The 22,507-nt window shown below is 33.6% G+C and overlaps 3 protein-coding genes across 7 annotated transcripts; 1 reads left to right on the top strand and 2 right to left on the bottom strand.

Annotated features, from left to right (window-relative positions):
• Positions 1-336: 336 nt before the first annotated feature.
• On the bottom strand, positions 337-5,716 carry GDPD4 (PLC-like phosphodiesterases superfamily protein). 2 transcript variants are annotated; one of them, XM_088221405.1, is made up of 10 exons: positions 5,439-5,716; positions 4,780-4,866; positions 4,271-4,368; positions 3,739-3,806; positions 3,084-3,148; positions 2,449-2,529; positions 2,243-2,335; positions 1,512-1,601; positions 1,065-1,192; positions 337-716 (listed from the first exon to the last, which is right to left on the bottom strand). In XM_088221405.1, the coding sequence occupies exons 1-10, from the start codon at positions 5,646-5,648 to the stop codon at positions 548-550; spliced, it is 1,089 nt and encodes a 362-aa protein (XP_088077531.1). In that variant the 5' UTR covers positions 5,649-5,716; the 3' UTR covers positions 337-547. The 2 variants fall into 2 exon arrangements, with proteins under 2 accessions (XP_088077531.1, XP_088077532.1); XM_088221406.1 differs by lacking the exon at positions 3,739-3,806 and having other exon boundaries at positions 3,084-3,144; positions 5,439-5,715.
• Positions 5,717-6,072: 356 nt separating this feature from the next.
• On the top strand, positions 6,073-11,410 carry LOC110808419 (tropomyosin). Of its 4 annotated transcripts, XM_022033911.2 has the most exons (12): positions 6,073-6,341; positions 6,512-6,598; positions 6,762-6,895; positions 7,909-7,967; positions 8,039-8,093; positions 8,192-8,242; positions 9,728-9,742; positions 9,839-9,943; positions 10,390-10,437; positions 10,716-10,835; positions 10,917-11,055; positions 11,256-11,410. In XM_022033911.2, the coding sequence occupies exons 1-11, from the start codon at positions 6,293-6,295 to the stop codon at positions 11,004-11,006; spliced, it is 813 nt and encodes a 270-aa protein (XP_021889603.1). In that variant the 5' UTR covers positions 6,073-6,292; the 3' UTR covers positions 11,007-11,055; positions 11,256-11,410. The 4 variants fall into 4 exon arrangements, 2 of the variants coding, with proteins under 2 accessions (XP_021889603.1, XP_021889602.1); XR_015820025.1 differs by lacking the exon at positions 11,256-11,410 and having other exon boundaries at positions 10,390-10,463; positions 10,917-11,227; XM_022033910.2 differs by lacking the exon at positions 11,256-11,410 and having other exon boundaries at positions 10,917-11,227.
• A 51-nt stretch (positions 11,411-11,461) lies between these two features.
• Positions 11,462-19,526, bottom strand: ATSPS4F (Sucrose-phosphate synthase family protein). The gene is made up of 14 exons (XM_022033909.2): positions 18,969-19,526; positions 17,750-17,839; positions 16,563-16,783; positions 16,350-16,413; positions 15,833-16,032; positions 14,736-15,216; positions 14,265-14,396; positions 13,881-14,012; positions 13,616-13,792; positions 13,400-13,453; positions 13,211-13,273; positions 12,285-13,127; positions 12,063-12,190; positions 11,462-11,932 (listed from the first exon to the last, which is right to left on the bottom strand). Exons 1-14 carry the CDS (start codon positions 19,170-19,172, stop codon positions 11,656-11,658), a joined length of 3,066 nt encoding a protein of 1,021 aa, XP_021889601.1. The 5' UTR covers positions 19,173-19,526; the 3' UTR covers positions 11,462-11,655.
• Positions 19,527-22,507: the final 2,981 nt, after the last annotated feature.

Raw genomic sequence — 22,507 nt, 5'->3', positions numbered from 1 at the left:
CAACAATAAAGTCATCTCCCAGTTGATTGTTGAGGCAAACTCCCTTCAAGGTGTTGATGATTTATCTATTAGGAATGCTTCCAGATATCCACTGCCCTCTTTATCCAATAAGACGCTCAAAGATATATATAGATCTTCGACCCACTTTGTTTACATGCTCTTTGAGCATAGCAAAATTTAATTAATATATACACAAACACACACAGACCTTAATTAACCAAGAACTCTAAGTCCAATAGTTACGTGGAGAGAAAGGTCCAAAACTTGCCAGGTGCAAGAATGAACCAACAATTACTACACACACACACACACAAAGCATTGCAACGTGCTCAAACATATTTTTGAAAAACGTTTGCATAGTTATATTCATTTCCCATAAGAAAAGAGCTTATATCAATTTGATGTCCACAAATAGTGTTCAAAGATGAGTATCATCAAGATATGGCTATTCACTGCAATGAGCTCAACCAAATAAGATGCAGACATATGAAGACGACCAAAAAAGCAAAAAAAGCCTGGCCTTTAGATGATTCAAACAAACCAAGATTCATTTTGTTAAAGAAAACCCCTCCTCCAAACACTGTGTTCTGGTATTTTGCAAAAGACTTTGAAGTAATGTGGGATTACTCGTAACAACAGCATCGACACGCTCGTGCAACATATTTTGCATGGAATCCACATCATCCACAGTCCATGCATATACCTTTTTACTTCTCCTGTAAAAAGAACGATATAATCACAAAGTTCGTATTTGAACTAAATGAAGAATTATTTTGAAGTTTATCTTAACAGGGAAGGCTGAGGATTTTATTAGAAGATGATAAAAACTAAGTTCCTGGGAATTTTAAGTGGAATTCCTTATGAGCACAGTTTTTGTCACTATTAGATGTACTTTTCACAGACTCCTAGTTGAACTAGAAATGATTTCTAAATGAGTTCTAAAAAAATTCCTAATTTATTCCAATCATAGCCTAAGCACCAAAGCAAAGTGAACATGTTTGGAGATGCTGGAGCTATTCCAAACCCTAATAAAAACAAAGATATTGCGAAAAGTAGATTCATACCCATGAAGAATTCGCATGGTCCTTTCATCAATTAATGGATGGTAGATACCAACAACTCCAGCTCCTTTCATCCTCAATAGGTTGGTTCTAACCCTAGTAGAAGGATCTACCATAACAATGTAGCCAACCTTCAAGAACACCAAAACAACAATAAAAATGTGCATAAAACGATTCAAGGGCTCAACTTGATTAACTTGTTGAAACATCTGATATTTCAATCTAAGATTGTTAGATTATAGCCAAAATAATGTAGCAACATGATAGTTACACTTGAAACATGTTCATAACAACAGTATGGAGATTCATGTGAATTTTACTCCATTGCAAGTGTTCCTTTTCCCTTTAAATATCAGTATTTTCATGCACCAATCACAGTGGAGAACTTATATATTAAATTACTATAAGAAATAAGACAGTAAGTACGTAAAACAGAGAAAATTTACTTACTTCAATATCTGATGATAGCTTGATTACCTCCCTTATTAAAGTGTCACTTTTAGCCCAGATAATGCAGTTCTTACACTGAGTTTTCTCAACCTGAAAGGGTTCCAGATATGAAATCTTAAGGCTTAGGATTTTGAAAATCACGCATGCTAGAAACGGTCATGCACTTATTACAACTTGCACATAGGAGCGCAAAATGGAAAATCTTGAAATAGTTGCTGACAAAGATTTCCAGCCTGCTCAGAGCTAGTTGTAGTCAAGAAATGAGTATCAGATACAAAAAAGCTAGTATTAAGGTTCAAGTACAAACCCATGAATCACTGAAGAGAATAAGAGTCTATCCCGTAACTGCTATGACATATTAAGAATGGAGAAAGGATAACAAATCACACACATATCAGGAGTTTAGTTTGTAACGAATCACTACCTAAGTTTCCTTCTCAATCATTCCTAAAGGTAATAAACATCTATGTTCTAGAAATGTAAACTTCCAATCAAACAGCCATAGATGTTTTTATAGAGCAGGTTACTCTACTATCTTCTTAAGGATTATAATCTTTTATTATAGCTTCAAAATCTAGTACCTTACCTGTCATGGCAAATTCGTTGTTGCAACTATCAATAGTTCTTTGCAACTATTAAAACAAGTAGACAGGAACTGTATCCATGCATTTTCATAGTTAACAGTATTAATATGAAAAAAGAAAACGCTGGAGAAGCAAATAAAAACTCACAACAGATAGAATATCCTTGGCAAGCCCCTTTTCATACAATGGAGGCCCGACTTTTGCGTCCAAAATCACCTGCTTAACTGAACCTGATATCAACTAAGATCAAAAGAAACAAATTACATAGAGAAAACTTATTGTCAAGCTTTAACAGGAAAAAGTCCAAAAAAAGGGGAAACAATCACAGAGGTGAAGCTTTATCCTAGAAATACCGTTAAAGCATCCTCGACGGTAGGAATTATTTGATCTTGAAACTTTTGCAGAGACTGCTGAAAGACTCCTAGTTCTTTGATCTGCAAGAACAGATTAACATGTAACTTCAATCAAGATTTCTCATGGACAACTTCCCACAAGCAGTTTTTTGATAAAACAAAAAACTTATCCTATCTTTCTTAATCAGACCTGATAATGTTCTAAATATAGTTTCCTACATTACAGTAATAGGAAATTTTATAGCTTGCTTAACTGCAATGATATAGTCTAAAGGTTACAAATTACTATGCTCAAATTTTGTTGCAGTTTCATGGAGTATACAGTAGAAAGAGTTGAGCCCACATATTCCATAGACAATCACAATATGCCACCCAAACACAGTAACTAAAAGCAGCTCATGTAGTTGAAATCAAATAGCAGGATAAAACCCTTTAAATTAGGTCTAACCTATCTTTGAGTGGTCTAAACCTTCAGGCATTTCAAGTTCTGAGTCTCTAGATAAATGTTTGAACATTCAGGTTGCAAAGAAGTAAAGTGCTTATAAGACAAATAACTAGAGATTGGCTAGATGAATACAAGTTTCCGAGAACTGGTTAACACACTTAATGAGAAAGAAAAGTTTCAACATCCTCACCTCTTTCATGCTGAAATGTCCAACTTTAGAAGTATTATTGCCAGATATTCGCTGCAAATCCCTGCCTGCATGATGTGAAATCAAGTATCTGGACTGGCTCGAAAATAATTCTGTAGAAATAAATCTAAAACTATTGCAGTCCAACAAGAATAGGAAATAATGCTATTGAGGTTTTCAGTTGCATTCTCAAAATCAGATGTATCAGATCAATGCCTTTGATTTTAATGTTCCAACAACATACATTTTCAGCTTATCTCATTTACCGCATGATGTGAAATCAAGTGTCTGGACTGGCTCAAAAATAATTCTATAAAAAGAAATCTAAAACTATCAAAGTCCAAGAAGAATAGGAAATAATGCTATTGAGGTTTCAGTTGCATTCTCAAAATCAGATGTATCAGATCAATGCCTTTGATTTAATGCTCCAACAACATTTGTTTTCAGCTTATCTCATTTACTGCACAATGTGAAATCAAGACTCTGGACTGGCTCAAGAATAATTCCATAGAAATAAATCTAAAACTATCACAGACCAATAAGAATAGGAAATAATACTATTGAGGTTTTCAGTTGCACTCTCAAAATCAGATGTATCAGATCAATGCCTTTGATTTTAACGTTCCAACAACATTCATTTTAAGCTTATCTCATTTACCATTGTATGTTTTCTTAACAGCATCATCCTTAGATCCACTAAGGAGTTTTTTAGTGCAGGCAGAAGAACTGCAACAAATACAAAATGTTGATTGACAATTCTGTAATCATTTGCAAAGTGTAAAGCTAACCATTTACCACAGGTCCAAAGAAATTGGAGAACAAATTAAACAACTATCACAAAACCATCAGCCAAAAAAATGACTTCAAATGAACAAACTTGAATAAGCAAGCCTAAGATGGAGTTAGTTATAAAACAGAGCTGAGCTTAAATAAGCTTGAAATTAAAAAATATTTAGCAACAAAGTTCGAACATGATGTTCCAGCTCAGTTCAAGCTCAATTTTGTAAGAAACAACCCAAGCCTAAACCTAGTAAACCTTAATTTTCAGAAGGTAAAAAGTAAATTTTGTAAGAAATAGTAAAGTAGTGAGCCAAAGAAAAAATATATGATGTATGAGTAAAAAGTATTAATTTAGTTAAACAGCTGGAAGATAGTATTGAGATTTTCTAGAAACAGAAGTCTAAATATACCTGTCATGGAGAGCAAATAAAACTCTATCTGAAGAACGAGAAACATCAATCTCAATGCAGTCTACTTGAGAATGAAGAGCAAAATGATAAGCATCCATCTGCGGTTAAAAGGGAGTAAAAAAAAGAAGTTAGAGAAAATTTACATATATTTCTATCAAAGCCATGGTCCAAAAAATAACGTTTCCATGTATTAAGATGATTGGCAACCATAGATACTCAATTCAACTAGTTTGCAACCAATTACCATGAACTGAACCTCACTCCTAATGTAAAAAATTCTCAATTTTCTACTGATGTAAATCACTTAATTACTTCACCACCCAACAGACTCCAATAAGTTGAAACAGAGCCAAGTCCAATCATTTGTCATTGCTGAAGTTCTTTAAGAAATAATTTGACGTTTGGAACCAAAGAAAAATCAAATGAATAATGTTCTGTTCAGGGGTTAAGGCCTTAAGCATCAGCACAGAACATAGGATGAACAAAATTAAAATAAAGGGGATGCCCACCGTGTTAGGGAAGGCATTGGTTGAGTCACCACCATGAGCACAGACAAGAGGAGGTGCATTCAGCCAACCACACCGCCTTAATCTCAACTGCAAAAATATGAAAAATTAAAAACCAGTCACAAATCACCCACACAATTGTACTCCACCTACTGATCAACATACTGTTTAAGTCCCCAAATCAAGCACAAAAAAGGCAAAAGGTATTATAACATGTAATTGATCTCCACTCCACCTTAATCTAAGTCTAAAGCCTGTAATGTTTTTTTCTAATCTGAAAGAAGGTTTTATATCTATATCTATATCTATATATCTTGCAACTAGCAGGCGATACTCCCAGAGTTACAATATCAATTCCAAAGTTTACCAATGTGGATGAAATTCTAGTTCTTTTTAATAATTAATCAAAATTCCTAGACCATATTTTTCTTAATTCTTTCTTCCCTGACTCCGTTTAAGATCTAAAATTAAGTCTGTAATTAGCATTCCATGCATATACGCTACAAGCAATCAGTGATAATCTAATAGCATTACTGGAAACCAGTTGGAGAGGTAAAAATATAAGCAAAACTCGGCTCCGAAAATTCTATAATAGAAGATAACAGACACATAGTACTCTGTGTGTGTACACTTGACTGGAAAGGGAGAGATAGGAGTTGAACCTGGTGGAATCGGCGGAGTTTGAAATGGAAGAAAAAGGGAGGCAAGAAAGCAATGAAGACGAGGGTGACGAGGATGAAACGAATCGTTTTACGTGAGGAGGACAATCTGATGTAGAAGCGATTATTCCGCCATGGAAAAGAGCCAATACCAACATGTCCTCGTAGCAGGCCATGTTGTTGCCTTCTTCCAACTCTACCAGGGATCGCCATTCCCGCATAGCAGGATTCACCTGCCGAAGAAATGTCAGCGTGTGTACATGTGGGACTGGGGCTCGTGTTTGGTTCAATTTATGTCTACCAGTAAAAACTAAAAAACTGGGTTCGGATCTATTTGATTTGGGCCAGAATCCATATTTACAACAAACCCGAGTAAAAAGTATTGGCCCAAATCAAATAAATTCGAACCCGATTTTCAAGTGGTAAATTTAATGAATATAATACTAATATTGCATTTCAATGACATATTTGTGGTGTGTTTTAAAATTCATTTATTTTATTTTAAATAAGTTTGAAAATTTTAAAAATTAGAAACTAAATTGAAAAATAATTTAAAAATAAAAAAATACAATTTAGCCATAAAAATAAAAGTAAACCTATATTAGTTCATTCAAAAAAAAAATTGAACATAAATGGGCAACACCTTTATTTTCGGCCTAAGTTCAGTTTATTAGTTCTGCTTCCTTGGGTTTTCCCTCCAAAAAAAATTTCCCCACCGTTTTCACATTTTCTTTGATATCTCATTTTGTAGTCCATTTATTTGAATTTGAATGAAAATCTGATTCATATTTTCTCCATAGTTCTGTGTGTTCCCTGATGTGTGTCTAATTCGGATTTTGAATTGGAAGAAGCTAAAAATGGAGGATTATTTACAGCACATGAAGACCTTGCGCTCTCAAATGAACGGTATCATGGCAATTGTCTCTCTCGCTCCCTCTCTACATATATATCTTTAACTTTTTCCTTCATGAATCCTTATGTGTTTATGTATATAGGAAATTAGATTATATGTGGCCTCTTTGGCTGTCTAATTAAATTCGTCATCACTTATTTAATTGAACACGAATTAAATGTAGATGTGGAGGATCAAGCGGCGAAGATATCATTTGAAGAACAATCGCAGATCACTACAATCCAAACCATGGAGAAAGATCTCAATTCTGGTATGCTCCTTTTTTCTCTCCGAACATTTACATTAAGGAGGTTTTCTATCTGTGTAATCAAATATGTGGATCGTGGTGAATATGTACTTATGCACGGATTAGCAATTTACTGAACCTTCCTGTAACTAATTTCAATACGGACTGTATGTTGTCGTCCTTACAGCCAAGGCGGAAGTAAAGCAACTTAAAGAAGATGTTGAGCAGATGTTGAAGGCCAAGGGTCAAGTGTGCTCACAGATAACAGATAAGCAGAGAAAGATAGCCTCATTGGAGTCTGATAAACTTAAACTAATCCAGGCACTCCTTCTTTCTCTCTCTCTCTCTCTATATATATATATATTTTATATATAACTATTTATGTATGTATGGTATGTACATAAATGCATGTATGTATGTATGTATGTGTTCGCCTCTGTGTTTGGTTAGCTTATGTCTGGCATAAACGGAGATGTTTTTGCAAATTCTTATTGATGTCTTGGACGATTGGATTAATATGAATGCATTGTAGTGGCTTCCTGATTGACGCTTATCTAGATTTTTGTGCTAATGCATTGCATTTAAATTACTTTCAATTTTGTTGCTTAATCACAGTTTATTATCAAAGCGCATACTTATGTATATCTACAATATTCTCAACTTGCTTCATAAAAGCTTAAAACCTGTTAGAACTTCAATTCTAAAAGACGTTTTTCGTGTTGCTCAAGAATGCAAATAGATATAATAATGAGTTTGAGAGCAAAATTGAGCATCTGGGTGGATCAGATGACATGGCAGAAAAGCAAGAAGTTAAAAGACAGGAAAGAATGGAGAGCAAAGAAGACATAAATGAGTACTAGGTGGAGGAAAGATCAATGAACATCTAAGTTATTTATGGTCTATCATAGAGATTAGAAAAGGCAAAACACTAGTTTGAAGTAGTCATTTTTAGCAGTTAAAAGCATCCGACGACATTGATAATTAATCTCTCATTTATGAAAATAAAAATAAAATGGATGTTTCAATCATGGAAATAGAGCTGTTTCTTGATCTAAGGATGCATGATCCATACTGCAGATTGTAGGTTTTATATCTCATTTCAAGAGGATCAACTGTTCATAGTGTTTAAATTTGAATGTTGAACCAAGTTGATGATAATGTAGCTGTTAGAATGAAAGTGAATAAGAATATATGCACACAAAACATTTTAATATATGAATTAAATGATAAGATAGTATGTCCTTGGTGCCATGGAGGACAATTATTTTGGCAATATCTGGTATTTTGTTGGTCGTTTTATGATTTTGATTCATCCTGCCATTAATATCAAGCAGACACTGGAGCTTCTTCAACAAGAGCAAGTGAACGTATCTGCCAAACTTGCAGAGAAAAGGTAATGCAAAATGAAACTGTAGTGATTTAAGTGCAAACATTATCAAGTAACATTAACGAGACTCATGACAGTGCTTACTACAACAAGGTTACAGAAGATATTAATACCAAATTACAGGAACAAAAGGTTTGATAATCCAACTTCCTCTCATGTGGGTTTTGTATTCAATACATGGTTCTTGTAAATGCAGTTCTTTTTCTTTTTTTTTACTTTATTCTTCACAGGACTGGGTTGATTCTAACAAAGCCAGTGGGGAAACGGGACAGCTCAGATTGGTAATTTCTGATCAAAACTTTAGTGCGTTCTTTTTCTTACTGGGAAAAATAACACTATATTTACTAGGAAGAGACAATAAGGTCAAGAGGTACATAGGAATTCTAAAACTTGAGACATTAAGAAAAACACACTTCTTCGAGAGTTTCAGATTAGAGCTGCAAAGAAATCAAGTATGTTCAGAACCAGAGAAAAACAGAATGAGGAGCAAAGCAGAAATACTCTAGCCCCTCTATCAAACAAGTACTCCCAAAATTTTATATGCCAACAGCCACCAAAATTAAATAAAAGAAGTGGATTTCGTTACTGCTGGAGAAGTGAGAACCTAGTTATCTACTATCATCATATTGTGTTTTAATGGACATTATTGTCTTGTTTTTTGATACTTCTGATATATCACAGGCAGAGGGCGTTTGTTCATCATGCAAAATTCATTGCCCTCTAAGTTATTTATCTTGCATGGTGAAAGTCACTGGGAAATTTCTGCAATCTTGTTTTACTTAATGTGTTCTGTGCAATTTATCCTTCAGTCCTTTCTTTGCTAGAAAAAGACTAGCAAAGAATAAAAGCTAATCTCTGTTTGAATTTATTCTGCATATAGTTTTGTTTCTATCCCCTTTACATTTGTTGCCATACTTTGCTCAGCATTATTATTAGAATCCTTGTTCTCCTTCTTGTCCTATCACACTTGTGTTTATGCTTCCCTGACTGCTGATAATTAAAACCCTACAGATCAAGGATAAAAATAGTGTGGAATTCAAGGAAGGTAAGTTTTTAACATCTGCTAATATGCTATCAGGCATAACATTTTAATATATCTACCAATATTACTATTGGCTTCCATCGGCACCTCTTTTCTAAACTTTATTTGTATGTTTCACTTATCCTCATCAAATGCCAGCCCTCTCCTGAAGCAACAGAATACAAACTTTACTTTTATCCCATAACCAAAGAATATTGGTTAATGCATGTTTGCAGACAGCACAGAAACTGTAGGACTGTTTATCCTTTCATCTAAATCGTATATGAAACCCATTTTGTTGAATCATGTGTGTTTGATGTTAAAAATATGAATTAAGGGGAGAGAAGCCAGATCCAATTGGTTGCCAGCAAGGAATCAAATTAGCAATTTGTTATAAGGAACCTGCAAGCTTAATATCTTACATCCAGATGCCACATAACATTAGAGAAGCCATGACATCTGAACGCTGGATGTCTTGTGAGGTGCAGGAGGATGATAGGGAAGAAAAAACATGATAAAGAAGGAAGAAGAAATGAAAAGGATTTCCATTCTAGAGTTTTTCTCATCCTATATCATGGAAACTGAAGAATATACTTATCCATAGCAGCTTTAGTTCTAAATAGTTCTTACATTTTCTGATAAAAGAAGATAGATATTACTTTTTGAAATCCAATTCTACTGAGTTGCTCTTTCCCTTTAGAAGATGATTTCCAGTCTTTCATCTCATATTGCATTTTTCTTGCAGGGAAGTCTAGCACTGGTAAACAGGGAAATATGGATCATCTGATAAGGCATTTCCTGCAATCATTAAGACATGCAAATTTTCAATTTTCTTGTTAATCCTAAGAAATATTAGGAGAATGAGGCACAGCGGAATCTGATGGCTGAGTTGGAATCTGCTAAAGCTAAGTTCAATGGGATTGCAGAGAGAAACTCCAAACTTGATATGGAGAACAAAAAGGTTATTTCTGTGAAGTTTTCTGCTGAATATTAGTTTTGTTCTCATTAGTATAGTTACCTTTGTTGAGAAAGAATTTAAGGTTTCCTTTAATGGAAAGCATTAACATGAAAAGTTAGGAATTCCTTTTTGCTTATTTTTCTGGAGTTAATATATTCTTGTTGAGTCTGTTGTAACAGTTTGGATAAAAAGTTTTATTTATATTTTGATGAATCCATTGTTTCTATAATATCTTTTTTAAGTGGCAAGCATGGAAGTGTTCCTGAGATTTCTTCTTTGCAATTAAAGTTATGATTGTTTTACATCTTGATATGCGTATAATCATTAGGGTTTCTAATTGGGAATTCACTTCAAATAATTGTAAAATGTTTTTAGGCATTTTACATCTGATCTTGGTCGTCCGAAAATTTTGTAAAATGTTCATTCATGCGAGGTATTTCTCATTTCAGATGAAGCAGTACCTTGAACATTTGAGGTGCAAGGCAAAGGATTTCAAGGTTAGTTTAATACACTCACACAAGAGGTATGTGGTTTGCATTTTAATTTATTTAGATGCTCGAAGACGTGTATATAATGTGCATGTATGTTTCTATTTCTCTACTATCAATGAAAAATGGAATCATTCAAATTGATTAATATCAATGTTTGTTAGGCATCAATTAATGTTCGATATTCAAATCTTTAAATGGAGTGTCGGTCTTGCTTATGTACATTAGATTCTCGGGTTTGTAACATGGTTTTTCACGCTTGAGATGTATCTTTTAAATTATCACAGCCAGAACTGCTGGCAATGGATTTAACAATTCTGGAAGAGGAATACGAAGCTCTCTTGTTAGATAAATCTGGAGAAACAGAGTATCTACAGTCACTGCAAGGCCAAATTCAAAAGCTTCAGGTAAACGTGATTCTACCATGATTAGCCTTAAGACTGCTAAGGTCTTTGCTTTTGTTTACAGGAACTTGTTTACTTTTGCAGGGAATTTCTTGTGTCATCAAGTGTGGTTGTGGAAATGATTACAAGGTAAAATTGGATCTGGATCATGATAGCATGGGAAATGCAACATAGCATAAGGCAAAGGCCTAAAATCATGATTTGGAACACGGACTCTGTACAGGTATTGTACCACTGAACAAGAAACCAAATACTTGAAAGTAATAATGTAAGTGGACGTCCTACAGTTGCTATAGTTGTATATGCTGCAATGAAGTAATCCAAGTAACATCTTTGAGAGAACTGTATTGGATAATGCTAAGTGCTGATAGAATAAATATAACTTTTTGCTTTAACATGGTAAATCATCTGATATGTTTGCAGCGTATCAAATATGCGAGATCTTCAATCCGATCTCTTAAAAAGATTGATGCCAACATATACCATCACATGCTCGGTCAGAAACACCCACTTGTCTGCTATACACTGCTCAAAGCTTAGATAATCCACCCACAAATTTCTTTATTAGGAACTGTGAATACTGACTGAAACTGTTAAATGCTAGAAAATGCACAGTGGAAGCCTTCATGTGCATATAGAAGCTTTCGCTTGACATTCTGTAATTAAGTTGAAGATCTTGTAGATCTAAAATTACTTACAAACATAGATATAAGTTGTATTGCATATAATTTCTTACAAGTTGACGTCTGAATGATTAGATTCTTTTGATTGTCATAGAGTGCCAAAAACCTTGAAAAAAGAAAGAGAGAAATATATAAAAATATCACTTGACTCCAAGCATCTGTAGTGCTGCAGCGATATCTTGAGCTTCATAATTCTCATTGATGTAGACGATGTTAGGACTTTCTTGTGGGACTACATCTTCTCTTCTTAAACTGTCTTCATGGTGAAGAAGCTCTTCACTACCGCATTCTACAGTGCCTTTTAGAATAATGGTTTTTTGGAGGCCAGCGAGCAAGTCCTCATAATCTGTATCCCCCGTCTCCCCAACAAAGATTATGACTTTGGATAGATCAATTCCCCATCTGATTGATAGATACCTGCATAGGCTCATGGAAGCATGTTTCTTTCATTATCAGATTTGCTACTTTGGAGTGGTTCAAGAAGTAATTTCTAGGAGTTTTACTTGTATGCAAGTGGTATAGATAGAGTGACAACATGAGGTCTTACCTTAAGGCTTGTATTCTTGATGCAAATAATGGCACCACATTCAATCTTGATGATGCCCGTGAGTAGACAAGGCTGCACCGGAAACCTCTCATTCGAAGCCTTTGCCGAAGGTCATCAATCTTTCGAGTCTGCAATTGGTACATTTATAACTGTCAGTAATATGTTAATATAAGAGAAAGCATTTAGTTACGTTTAACGCTTCCTTTATTAGTAAAATGATACCTTTGCTCCTAGTTTCACAGCATAAGAGTAACATCTAGAGCTACATGCGGCCATATACTCCACAATGTCATCCTCGGCCCCGTCTTCTGTTCGAGCGAGCCTCATTACTGTTGACCTTATATGTTCACCTGGCCATCTGTATTCAATATGAGCTTCATAGCCTACATCAGCCACCATATCCCTCCACGGGTAATATATTTCACTTCCACTATTACAAACAAGTGCATCAAAATCTTCTATGTTTACCGGGCAACATCTTAATGCTTGTAAAGTCTCCCTTAAACTTGACCCAGTTACCAAAACAAACCCTACTCTGGCCACCCCAACACTTAATCCTGCAGCTTTCATCACATTCTCGATTGTTGATTGAAGAGTTTCTGTGCTCTCACCTTCATTATTATAGCAATCAGCAGCTATTACAAATAGCATCTGCCTCCTACCAGGTGTATAAGTAACTGCTGCGGAGCCATTTGAAGAAGACATTTTGGTAATGGCTTCAATTAGTTTCTTTTGTCTAGCTGCTGCATCAACCTCTCCATTAAATTTGAAATCTCCTTCTGTCGAGAACCTTAGAGACAGGTCTTCCACGTCCCTTAGAGAGTCACTCATAGGCTCCTCTGGAATTGTCATGATCTCAAGCCGGGTGGTGGGGTGGCGGTTTCGGTAATGTTCAACATGGGAAAGATAGTTTCGGCTGTGTTCCGGCCATGAAAAGCGATGGATGTTCTTGAGGCCATTTTTTCTGCATTCTGCCCAGAGGTTCTTGTCAGCAAGAAGTTTTAAGAGGGCATCTGCTACAGCTTTCTGATCATGTGGGTCGACCAGGAGGCCATTGTTAAGTGCCTGCCAAAACAAAGTGCCCTCTGTTAACAAGTTTTGACAGATTATTTGCAAGTTAAGCATATATTCTGAATTAGATGTATTACCTTCAAGATATCCACTGGTCCACCATTCTTCGTGGCGACAACAGGCAAACCATAAGCAGTTGCCTGCCAGATAAAATATAGAATGGAAAATGAAAAAATTATTGTAATCCTCGGTCTTAAACATTTACGTAAGAGCTCTGAAACTTCTGGGTAAGAAAGTGATTATTCAAAAATGCAGCTGAAGTTTACCTCTATAAGTGTGAGACCAAATGGCTCGACAAGAGCTGGATTGATGAAAACTCCCTTCAAGAGACAAACCGCCACAGAATTGTTACTGTTAGCAGTTTAAGGGTTGCAAGGAGAAGATGGAGAGAAGTTAACGTTGGCATTTTATCTTTGCCATGTGAGAGCCTAAAAGGCTCCGCTTTATGGAGGTCAGCCTAGAGGGAGAGATATAATACTTACCTTAGTTTTAGCAGCCAAACGGTAGATGTCAGGAACTTCTGATTGCTTATGGTGCTTGGGGTAGGCCACTAGACCGTACAAGTCATACCTGTCAATTAGCTTTAGCACATTTGTGAGGACTGCAGAGCTGCTATTAGACATCTCTTCGATGTCATCTCTATTTCCAAGTATTAGGGTCTGCAATCACAAGATATATATCCATCAGCAGAAAACCTGATTAAGCTCTATCTGAGCTGTGATGTATACAAATGATTATTATTTTTACCAAGTTGGCCAGCTCTCGCAGAGGCTGACACTCTCCAAAAGCCTTGAGCAATGTGGTGACATTTTTCTTGGGGTCAGGACGAGACAATGCAAGTATAGTTGGTTTGTGTGGATTTGTGAAAAATCGCATTATCTGCATTACAAAATTAAATGTTAAACAAGGAATCATAATGTCCACTAGATTGCTTCATACAACAGTTAAAAGAAATCTCTGGATGTTTCTTGGTGTTTAGGATAGATAATTTTTTGTTTGTCTGTTCTGATAAAATGCCCAATATGGTTCTCGGAAAAATATAAATTTTGTTCTGGTGAATAATTCAAGTGTTATGGTAGCATATGAATAAAATAAAAAGAGTGTGATGAAAAAAAGAAATGGATAGAGTACCTCAGACCATATTGGAGGCAGATGCCTTTTGGTTTGGCCTCGGTCAGGGCCAATCAGTGATTTGAGGTCCCCATCTCCTTCCAGTGAATCTTGTGCTGTAACGTAACTGAAGTCCATACCGGGTGGTATCACCTAATTGGATATACAGTGATATTAGATTCATGTGTGTGCTTGTTTGTGTCTTAGCCTTGTACTAGTTCCTCAATACTGAAACATTGATGCTTCAAGGCAAAAGCAGATTATTTAGCATAGTGATGTTTTGTCTATACATAATTTTTCTAGACTATATTGGAGGCAAATATGGAACTTTTATCCTGTACAAAAAGTGATAAACGAGTGTTAACACACTTAGATCAAATCACCATCCTAGGCATAAAGTTCCAATTTGATGACCTACCACTTCACCAAATAAGTTCTGGCTCAATGATATGATATGAAGAATGTGAAGTAAGTTGGAAAAATTGTCCATACCACCATCCTAGGCATGTAACGCCCAAGGCAACTGACTCCACGCCGTCTCCGAACCCTAAGCTTTCTCTCCAACTTGAGATCAAACCCGTCGTACAATCCCCACTGTTCTTCAATCTCTTGTCTTGTACTGGTTACCACCATTTCTGCTGCATCCAATCCCAACTCCTCTCCTTCAATCCTCCTCATGATCTTGTACGTTGCATTTATGTCCTCCCTAGACAACCTCCCTTGCTTAAGCAATTGCTCGAACTTGTTCCTGCCCAGAGAGTGTCCTGTTAGCACCATTGGCACGTTTAGTGCTCCTGACAAATGAGCCGCCACCTCCGCTGCATCTGCATAGTGACCATGAATCACGTAAGGCCATGCTGGTTTTCCTCCATTCACTTGCTCTCCTAGGCCCCTTGCCATATTCACAATGTGGTTTAGGGAGCCGTCAACAAATTCAGGAATGTAAGGCCACAGCAACTCTTTAGGCAAGTACCTGAATAACCAACCATCAATCTCCAATACTACTTTTAATACTACTTATTTACACAGATTATATGTAAATGTATATATGTTATAGTAAATAATAAATGTGACTTTTCAAGGAATGAGTTAAATAAATTATTTACGTTGTATTTTTAGCAACCCCTGGTCTAGAATTTTTAAATTTTATTTAGAAGTGTTAGTAGACAAAGAGAAAACTATGAAGACTAAAGTAGATTGATGGATTTTGTTCAATTTGGAGGTCCAATATTAAGGAAAGCTAAAATAATAAGTGCGTAAACAATAAGAAAAAAAAAAAGTTCCTCAATTTACAAGTTCCGATACTATTAAATAATAATTAGTTTTAGTTAATTATTTAAAAAAACTCCTATAAAAAAAATCTCAATTTATTATTATTATTATTATTATTTTTACTCGGCATTACAAAAAATGTAGATTTATATATGCTTGATCATACTTTTAGTCTGTAAGTTTGCATGTTATCAAGAAGTGTTTTAGAGTATAAATTATAAATTAAGTTGTTTCTCATCAAAACTAATTTTTTTGAACTTATCCTATTACTACGCACATTATATATATGTTGAAAAATAGATTTGAAGTTTCATTACTTGTCACGGGGACCGCAAGGAATGCGGACAATGTAAGCTCCGCAGCTGCCACTGGCATCAGCTGGGCATGACAACATCTCTATTGGTTCGCCGTAGCTGAAGTCCACCTCCGGCGAGGCTATTTGTCTGGTCAAGAGATCCACCCGGTACACTCCCTTAGTGTTTGCTAGAGCTCGAGCAAGTTCCACCACGTATTTCACCTGTTCCAAATCCCAATCAATCACAGAACCACTAATTACTCAAAAGAAACATCATCTGTCATCCGGGTAAGTTCTCGAAGTTTGGTTATTGCCTTCCTAATTGCTGGAAATAGTAGTAGGAAGTGGATTATTTTTCCATTAAAATTAAAAGTTGATTCTCGTGCCTTAGAAAATGTTGTGTATATATATATATATATATATATATGTATGTATGTAAGAATAATAATAATAACAATAATAATAAATAATCTTCAAAAAATAATAATAATCATAATGAGCTTAGTAATAATAATAATAATAATAAGCTCAATGAGTACCTGACCACCAGTATCTGAGTCTCTTCCAAGTTCCATGTTTTCTCCACGAACCAACCCGTGCATGCTATACAATGTGATTTTTACATTTTTTCGTCATATGAAAATAAACCATTGTTGCTTATTTATTATAGAAATTAAAGGGAAATTTGGTGAGTAAACTAATGAAAATGTTGAGTATTTCTAGGAATTAAAAGATTAATTAGAAAGAATTACCTAATTAGGACGATGTAGAGGTTCCTCGAGTTATCTTCATCGGACCAAATGTGCAGATCAGAGTTAATTCTTGAAAACTCCTTCACTGCGCCAGAAACATTAACATCGCCTTTCTCTTTCTCGCCTTCCGACAACTCAGACAGGTCTTCTGCAGCGTCGTTTTTTCCCTGTTCCCGTTCCAACCTTTGTTTTGCTAGCTTTCTTGTATCTTCCCATGCAATCTGTAGAAAAATGTCACTCTTCCACTTTTCACTTACAGAACCTTCACTTTCGCGGTTGGCAATAATAAATAATATGCAGATGTTTAACACTAGTGGTTGAGTGTACACATGGAGCAAATTTATACAACCATGTAAAATTAGTGAAACAATATTAACTATCACTTGATTTCATGCTTAATCATTTAACTTTTCATGCAAATTACTCAAATGTATATGGAATATACTTTATAGTTATACAATACAAATTTCTTTTTCATCAGCAAAAAAGATGAGGTCCAACAACTGACATAACATTCCTTAAAGATGACCAAAGAGATTCTTACATGTCATAAGATATTTAATTTAAGCTATAGTTATTAACAAAATGATAAGCCCGTAACACCTTAAAACATAGATTACTACGGATGCAAGTTTAATTTACTTCAAAACGGTAAAGGACCTTGTGAAAATGATTAAGCAATTTATTATCATTTGGACTTGCATCCTGTTCCTGATGGTAGTCAACACATTTATATTTTATATATATATATATTGATATTGGTGAAATCAAGTTCAAAGTTTTCCCGTCCGGAATGGAACTGGGCCTGAAAGCACTCATAAGAAAGAATAGGCAAACAAAAGACAAGGAGCTAAACTTGATCAAATTGTGACCTAATGGGTATAGTTGCAAGTATATGAATAGGCTATTGCTTAGCTAACTTCAAACAGGTTCTGAGTAAGTTTTAAGGGACTAGCTCTTAAGATACTGTGGTATGAACAAATCGTGTTAAAAATTCATAATTCCATATTAAATTTTATTTAAAAAACCCACCTAAATGAGAACAAACAAATTAAAGAAAAGGTACTGACCAGGATGAGAATAAGAAGGGGGGAACCGAAAGAGAAAAAAAAAAAAAGAAACTTGAAGATTATTAGGTAACAAAGAGGAAATTAGTCAAGTAGAGAGGGGAGTTGAAAGGAAATGACCTGCTTCTTTTTGCGGGCAAGATGCCAAATTCGCCAGCACATATTCTCCAGCCTGTTACTCCGTTCACGAGTATTCCTGGTCGCTATTACCTGTTACATTCCCCATTTTCATCCATTAATTTGCATATATGCATATGTATGTACACACACACACATACATGCCATTACAATTAACAGAATATATCATCTCCTTCAATTCAATGATCATTCTATTTATAATTAATTTATGTATTTTTCGTAATGATTTTGATATAGTATAATTTTTTTTTAATATTATGTTGTCTCTTTTTCTTAAATTTTTTTTATATTAAAATTTATATTAATAATAAAAATTAACGAAAAATAAATTAAATTGAATCAAATAAACAGATAGAATAGACCAATCCGAATAAGAATCTTAAAAAACTTAAATGATCAAGAGTACTTTTATTTAGTTAGATGTATATACTATACTATTTTCAAAATTAGACTTTGTGTAGAAATGTATGTTATAACATATATATATATGTTTATATACGATACACACACATATATAAACAATTACAACTTCCCTGCCAAGTATAATTATTCGTTATTCCTAATTAAATAGTGCATCCCAAGCTTTTGCCTTTTCCCCACGTATCAAATTAAATAATTAATCGACATGTCATGCGAATCAATTAAAGTAATAATTAACTTCAAACTGTGCTGTGATACCATCCATGCACATATAGACAGGCCCAAGCTTTAAAATATATATATATATATATATACATTAATGTCTATATAAAAAATTTAATATGCATCTGATAATTCTTTAATTAGTACTAGCTAGGTGATCGCAATTATATTATTTTTTTCTACGAATCTATTAAATTGTTTTGTTAATTAATGTATATTATCATAAAAAAGAATCTCAGTTTATCATTTTACTACAACCTAATATAATATAACAGCGTATCTGTTGCACTACAAAATCCATGCAGAAATCATTCTCGGCCTTTATTGACTGTCTATGATAATTCGTACGTGTCTATATATACATAATACATATGTATATATGACATATATGTGTATGAATACATACAAATATATACAGCAAACCTTCTTTTGGTCTCTGCATAAAAAAAAATACTTCATTTGGTCTCTGTTAAGAGGAAAACAAGGAGGGAGAGAGAGAGAGAGAGAGATATGTATGTATATGTAATTATATCGAGAAGGGGAGAATATTTATATGTACCTTGACCCAAGTCTTATACAGGTCAGATTCATCAAAGCTGTTGGTAACTTCTTCAACAAAGTACTTGGTAGGACTGAACAGCTTATCCTCTTTCACTTCAAACTTGGCCATCTTCTTGTTCGACCCATCAAGCTTTTTCCTTTCGCTGCTTCCCACATCCAAAATAGCTTCTAAGTACCCATTGATCCACTCATTTCCTGCCATCTTTCTTCTCTGCCTTCTCTCTCACACACCCAAAGAATATATATGACCCTCTTGATATATTTCTTTATATATATATATATATATAATAGCCTCGGACACAAGAAAAATCAATTGAAAAAGAATTAAAACGGAAACCTTGTGCTTGTGTGCGTTTATCTGTATATGCAGATTACAGAGAGGAGAAGCTGTTATTGTAAAACTATATATATATATATAAATATAATGTTGATATTTGCTTGGAAAATGGTTTTTCCTGTAAAAAGGACTTTTTTTTTTTTTTTTTTTTAATGTGTGCGTGTGTGTGTTTGTGGGTGTTTTAGTTTGTGAGGGAGAAAGTGAGAGGTATGTTGGAGTTGAGACGTGAACAAATCTAATCAATTTATAAGGACCTTGGAATGCATCTTTTTATATATATATATATATATATATATATATGTTTTAAATTAATTAATTAATATCCTTATAAAAATATAGAGATGGAACTGGGTGGTTCGGATTGGATTCCATCTCTTGTAAAAATTCCTTTCTACCAGCATATTACTCAAAACATCCTCTATTGATTGCCTTTTATTTATTCTCCACGAGGCACCTTACCTTCAAAAGTTCTTTTAGACCTGTAAATTGGATCGTATCCATTTTCACCCACAACTAATCTGATGCCTTTCTCCATTTTTAATTATTAACTAACTTGGTAACTATGATATCTTACAGTTATATATATATAAGATATTAAAAAAACAAAAAAAAAAAAAAAAAATGAAATCAACAACACCACAAAAGATAGTAAACTTGTTTATTGATAACGAGTGGTATTTGTGTTATGTATGGAGGAACAAAATGTATCTAAAAATAGTTCTCTAACTAAATCATAGATTGTAATAGTAGAATTTGTCCTCTTATTATCTAATCTGCTCATTTTCACAGAGAAGGACATGTCAAAATATTTGAACCACCCTTGACTTCATTTTTCAAAAAGAAGTAAGAAAAATAATATTGAAGGTTAATTATTCTGAACCACCCAAAAGATATGCATGTATTTACATACATGATTAATATTGAATAAACCTAACAGCATATTTCCAAAGTATCAGATACCTTAATAAATTTAGTACATGGCCTGTCAAAATTATAGAACAATAACTGAACCCTTCGACAGGTTATAATATTTACTAATAGATTTTAGAAAGTAAAAGAAATTAAAATATTACCCCCCAAAAAAAAGAGATCAAGTAGCACTTTTAAATGAGAAGGAAAAAAAGAAATTAGAGGGTATAGAAAGAGATGGAGGTTACGAAGGTTACATCATATGCACATAAACATCAAGTGGGTACCCTTTATATATGTATATATATATATATATATACATGTGTGTGTTCGCCCGAACGCGAGTGTATATATTGAAAAGAAGAAAAAAAATATAAAATTATAATATTTGTTATAAGGATGAGAGAATAACAAAAGGGTCAATTAAAATTACTATATATATATATATTAAATATTTTTTACAAAAAAATAACTTTTTTAAGTAGATATAAAGAAAATAATTAAAGAAAATTATTAAATAAAAATTTAAAAAGTTTTAAAAATTGTATTTTTTTTTTTTTTTGCTTTCTAAAGTCACCGTTCAAAAGACAATCCAAACTCTTCCAATTGATATATATATATATATATATATATATTAATTGTTTTAAAATATTTATAAAAAAACAAAAAGAAAAGGATATTTTGAAGAATATCCCAGTTGGTTGGGCACATTTTGCCACCGTTGAGCAAAATTCTCCAAATTAATTTTTTTCTTATTTTTAATCCGTTATGGTATTTGCCTGCCTCACTTCCAACGAAAGTACATGCCACTTGCATATTTTGACATAACACCCACTTGATTAGTTTTTCATCATACTTGCAATTACTTCCTACTTTTTCTTTTTTTTCTTCTTCTTCTTCTTGGGTTAAATTTGTGTATATGTATATATACATGATTTTCAAACTTATATAGGAATCTCATATACTAATAATCATTACTGAGTAATGGATTAATGTGCAATAATGTCACAAAATAATTATAATTATAAAGTATTCGACCTTTTATTTATATAAGTGATACAAAAAATTTAATTTAAATGACATAATGTTTTCTTTTTTTAGTATTGACAATTTAAATTCGTGTTTCCTCTCAATTTTAATTTTTAAAGGAAATTCAAATTTTTTGAAAAAAATAACAAGTTATTTCCTTTTCTTGGGTTCCTCCTAGAAGTATTTCAACATCCACATGATAATTTCATTTTTCTCTCTTTTTCCTTCTTATGAATGCTATAGTTAAATTCTAAGTTATTCATTTAAAACTTGGAAGCAAGAATTTAAAAGAAAAAGTTGTTAGGCTTAGATATTATTAAGACCAAAAACTAAAATCTTGCAATGTCTTGTAATCAACACTTAATTCCTAATTTTAAGTCGTTAGCACTTAAATAAATTTATGTTAACTTGTAGTGTAAAAGTTCGAAACTTAAATAGAAATGAATTTATAATTTAAATACGAAAGCGGATAATAAAATTATAGTTTACAATTTTTACACAATAATTTAGATTTTTCGATAATGTTACGGAATTATTCCTTCTAAAAGACAAACGGTAATTAAAGAAAAAATAAAAAAATAAGCAATTTAGGACAACTTTCACTAGCACTTGAAGAAAGTTCGGGAGGTGAACTACTCATATCTATCTTGCTGATCGGAATTTGGGTCTTGATCTTTTTGATCTGAAATGATTAATAAAATGGTGAATTATACTAACCCAGTAAGAATATCACACTAATCATAAATATGAAAAACTGAATGTTAGTAAAAATAAAAAAATAACTAATGTAGCTCTTACTTTAAGCAAATACATTTAATTTTAAAATTTTTTATTCGATATTTACCATTACAGTTTTTTCAAAATCAACATATGAAGATAAATAACTAAATAACATTTTAATTTCATTCATAGGATCACAATTCTCCGTTTTTTTAAGCTATTTACTGGAATCCCTGGGGGTTCATAAGGATATCCCTTCACTCGTGGACCCAGTGTTAAGAATTAATAATTAACCCGACCGTCTTCATACCCTGTCCGGTAATGAGTGTCAAAAATATTATCATCTCGATACTCCGTTCGATATGAGGGTAAATTAAATCTCACAAAACCCTTACAGTATGAGATTTCTCAGCCCGTCTGACTGAGGTAATGTCCACGGTAGGGTTCCCTATGTACCAGATCCATTAACTATTTTTTAGGATGCTTAGTAAGATTTTCTTTATTTATATTCTCCAAACAGCCATCAAAGCATACCAACGTCT

The sequence above is a fragment of the Carica papaya genome, chromosome 1 (assembly GCF_054855325.1).
Source record: "Carica papaya isolate Zhongbai chromosome 1, ASM5485532v1, whole genome shotgun sequence".
In the NCBI taxonomy this organism is placed as follows: domain Eukaryota; kingdom Viridiplantae; phylum Streptophyta; class Magnoliopsida; order Brassicales; family Caricaceae; genus Carica; species Carica papaya.
The sequence above is the reverse complement of the archived record's forward strand: the minus strand, read 5'-3'. Positions and strand labels throughout refer to the sequence as shown.

What these genes read in the sequence shown, in the direction of transcription:
- ATSPS4F (XM_022033909.2), bottom strand. Translation starts at nt 19,172, where the DNA reads ATGGCAGGAAATGAGTGGATCAATGGGTACTTAGAAGCTATTTTGGAT. An exon ending in TTGCCCGCAAAAAGAAGCAG is followed by an intron (nt 16,784 to 17,749) that starts GTCATTTCCTTT and finishes ATTTTTCTACAG; the next exon opens with ATTGCATGGGAAGATACAAG. An exon ending in CCTTGCGGTCCCCGTGACAA is followed by an intron (nt 15,217 to 15,832) that starts GTAATGAAACTT and finishes TTGGTTATTCAG; the next exon opens with GTACTTGCCTAAAGAGTTGC.
- LOC110808419 (XM_022033911.2), top strand. Translation starts at nt 6,293, where the DNA reads ATGGAGGATTATTTACAGCACATGAAGACCTTGCGCTCTCAAATGAAC. An exon ending in CTTGCGCTCTCAAATGAACG is followed by an intron (nt 6,342 to 6,511) that starts GTATCATGGCAA and finishes AATTAAATGTAG; the next exon opens with ATGTGGAGGATCAAGCGGCG. An exon ending in TTGATATGGAGAACAAAAAG is followed by an intron (nt 9,944 to 10,389) that starts GTTATTTCTGTG and finishes TTCTCATTTCAG; the next exon opens with ATGAAGCAGTACCTTGAACA.
- GDPD4 (XM_088221405.1), bottom strand. Translation starts at nt 5,648, where the DNA reads ATGGCGATCCCTGGTAGAGTTGGAAGAAGGCAACAACATGGCCTGCTA. An exon ending in CCGTCGAGGATGCTTTAACG is followed by an intron (nt 2,336 to 2,448) that starts GTATTTCTAGGA and finishes TTTTGATCTTAG; the next exon opens with TTGATATCAGGTTCAGTTAA. An exon ending in ACCATGCGAATTCTTCATGG is followed by an intron (nt 717 to 1,064) that starts GTATGAATCTAC and finishes TTCTTTTTACAG; the next exon opens with GAGAAGTAAAAAGGTATATG.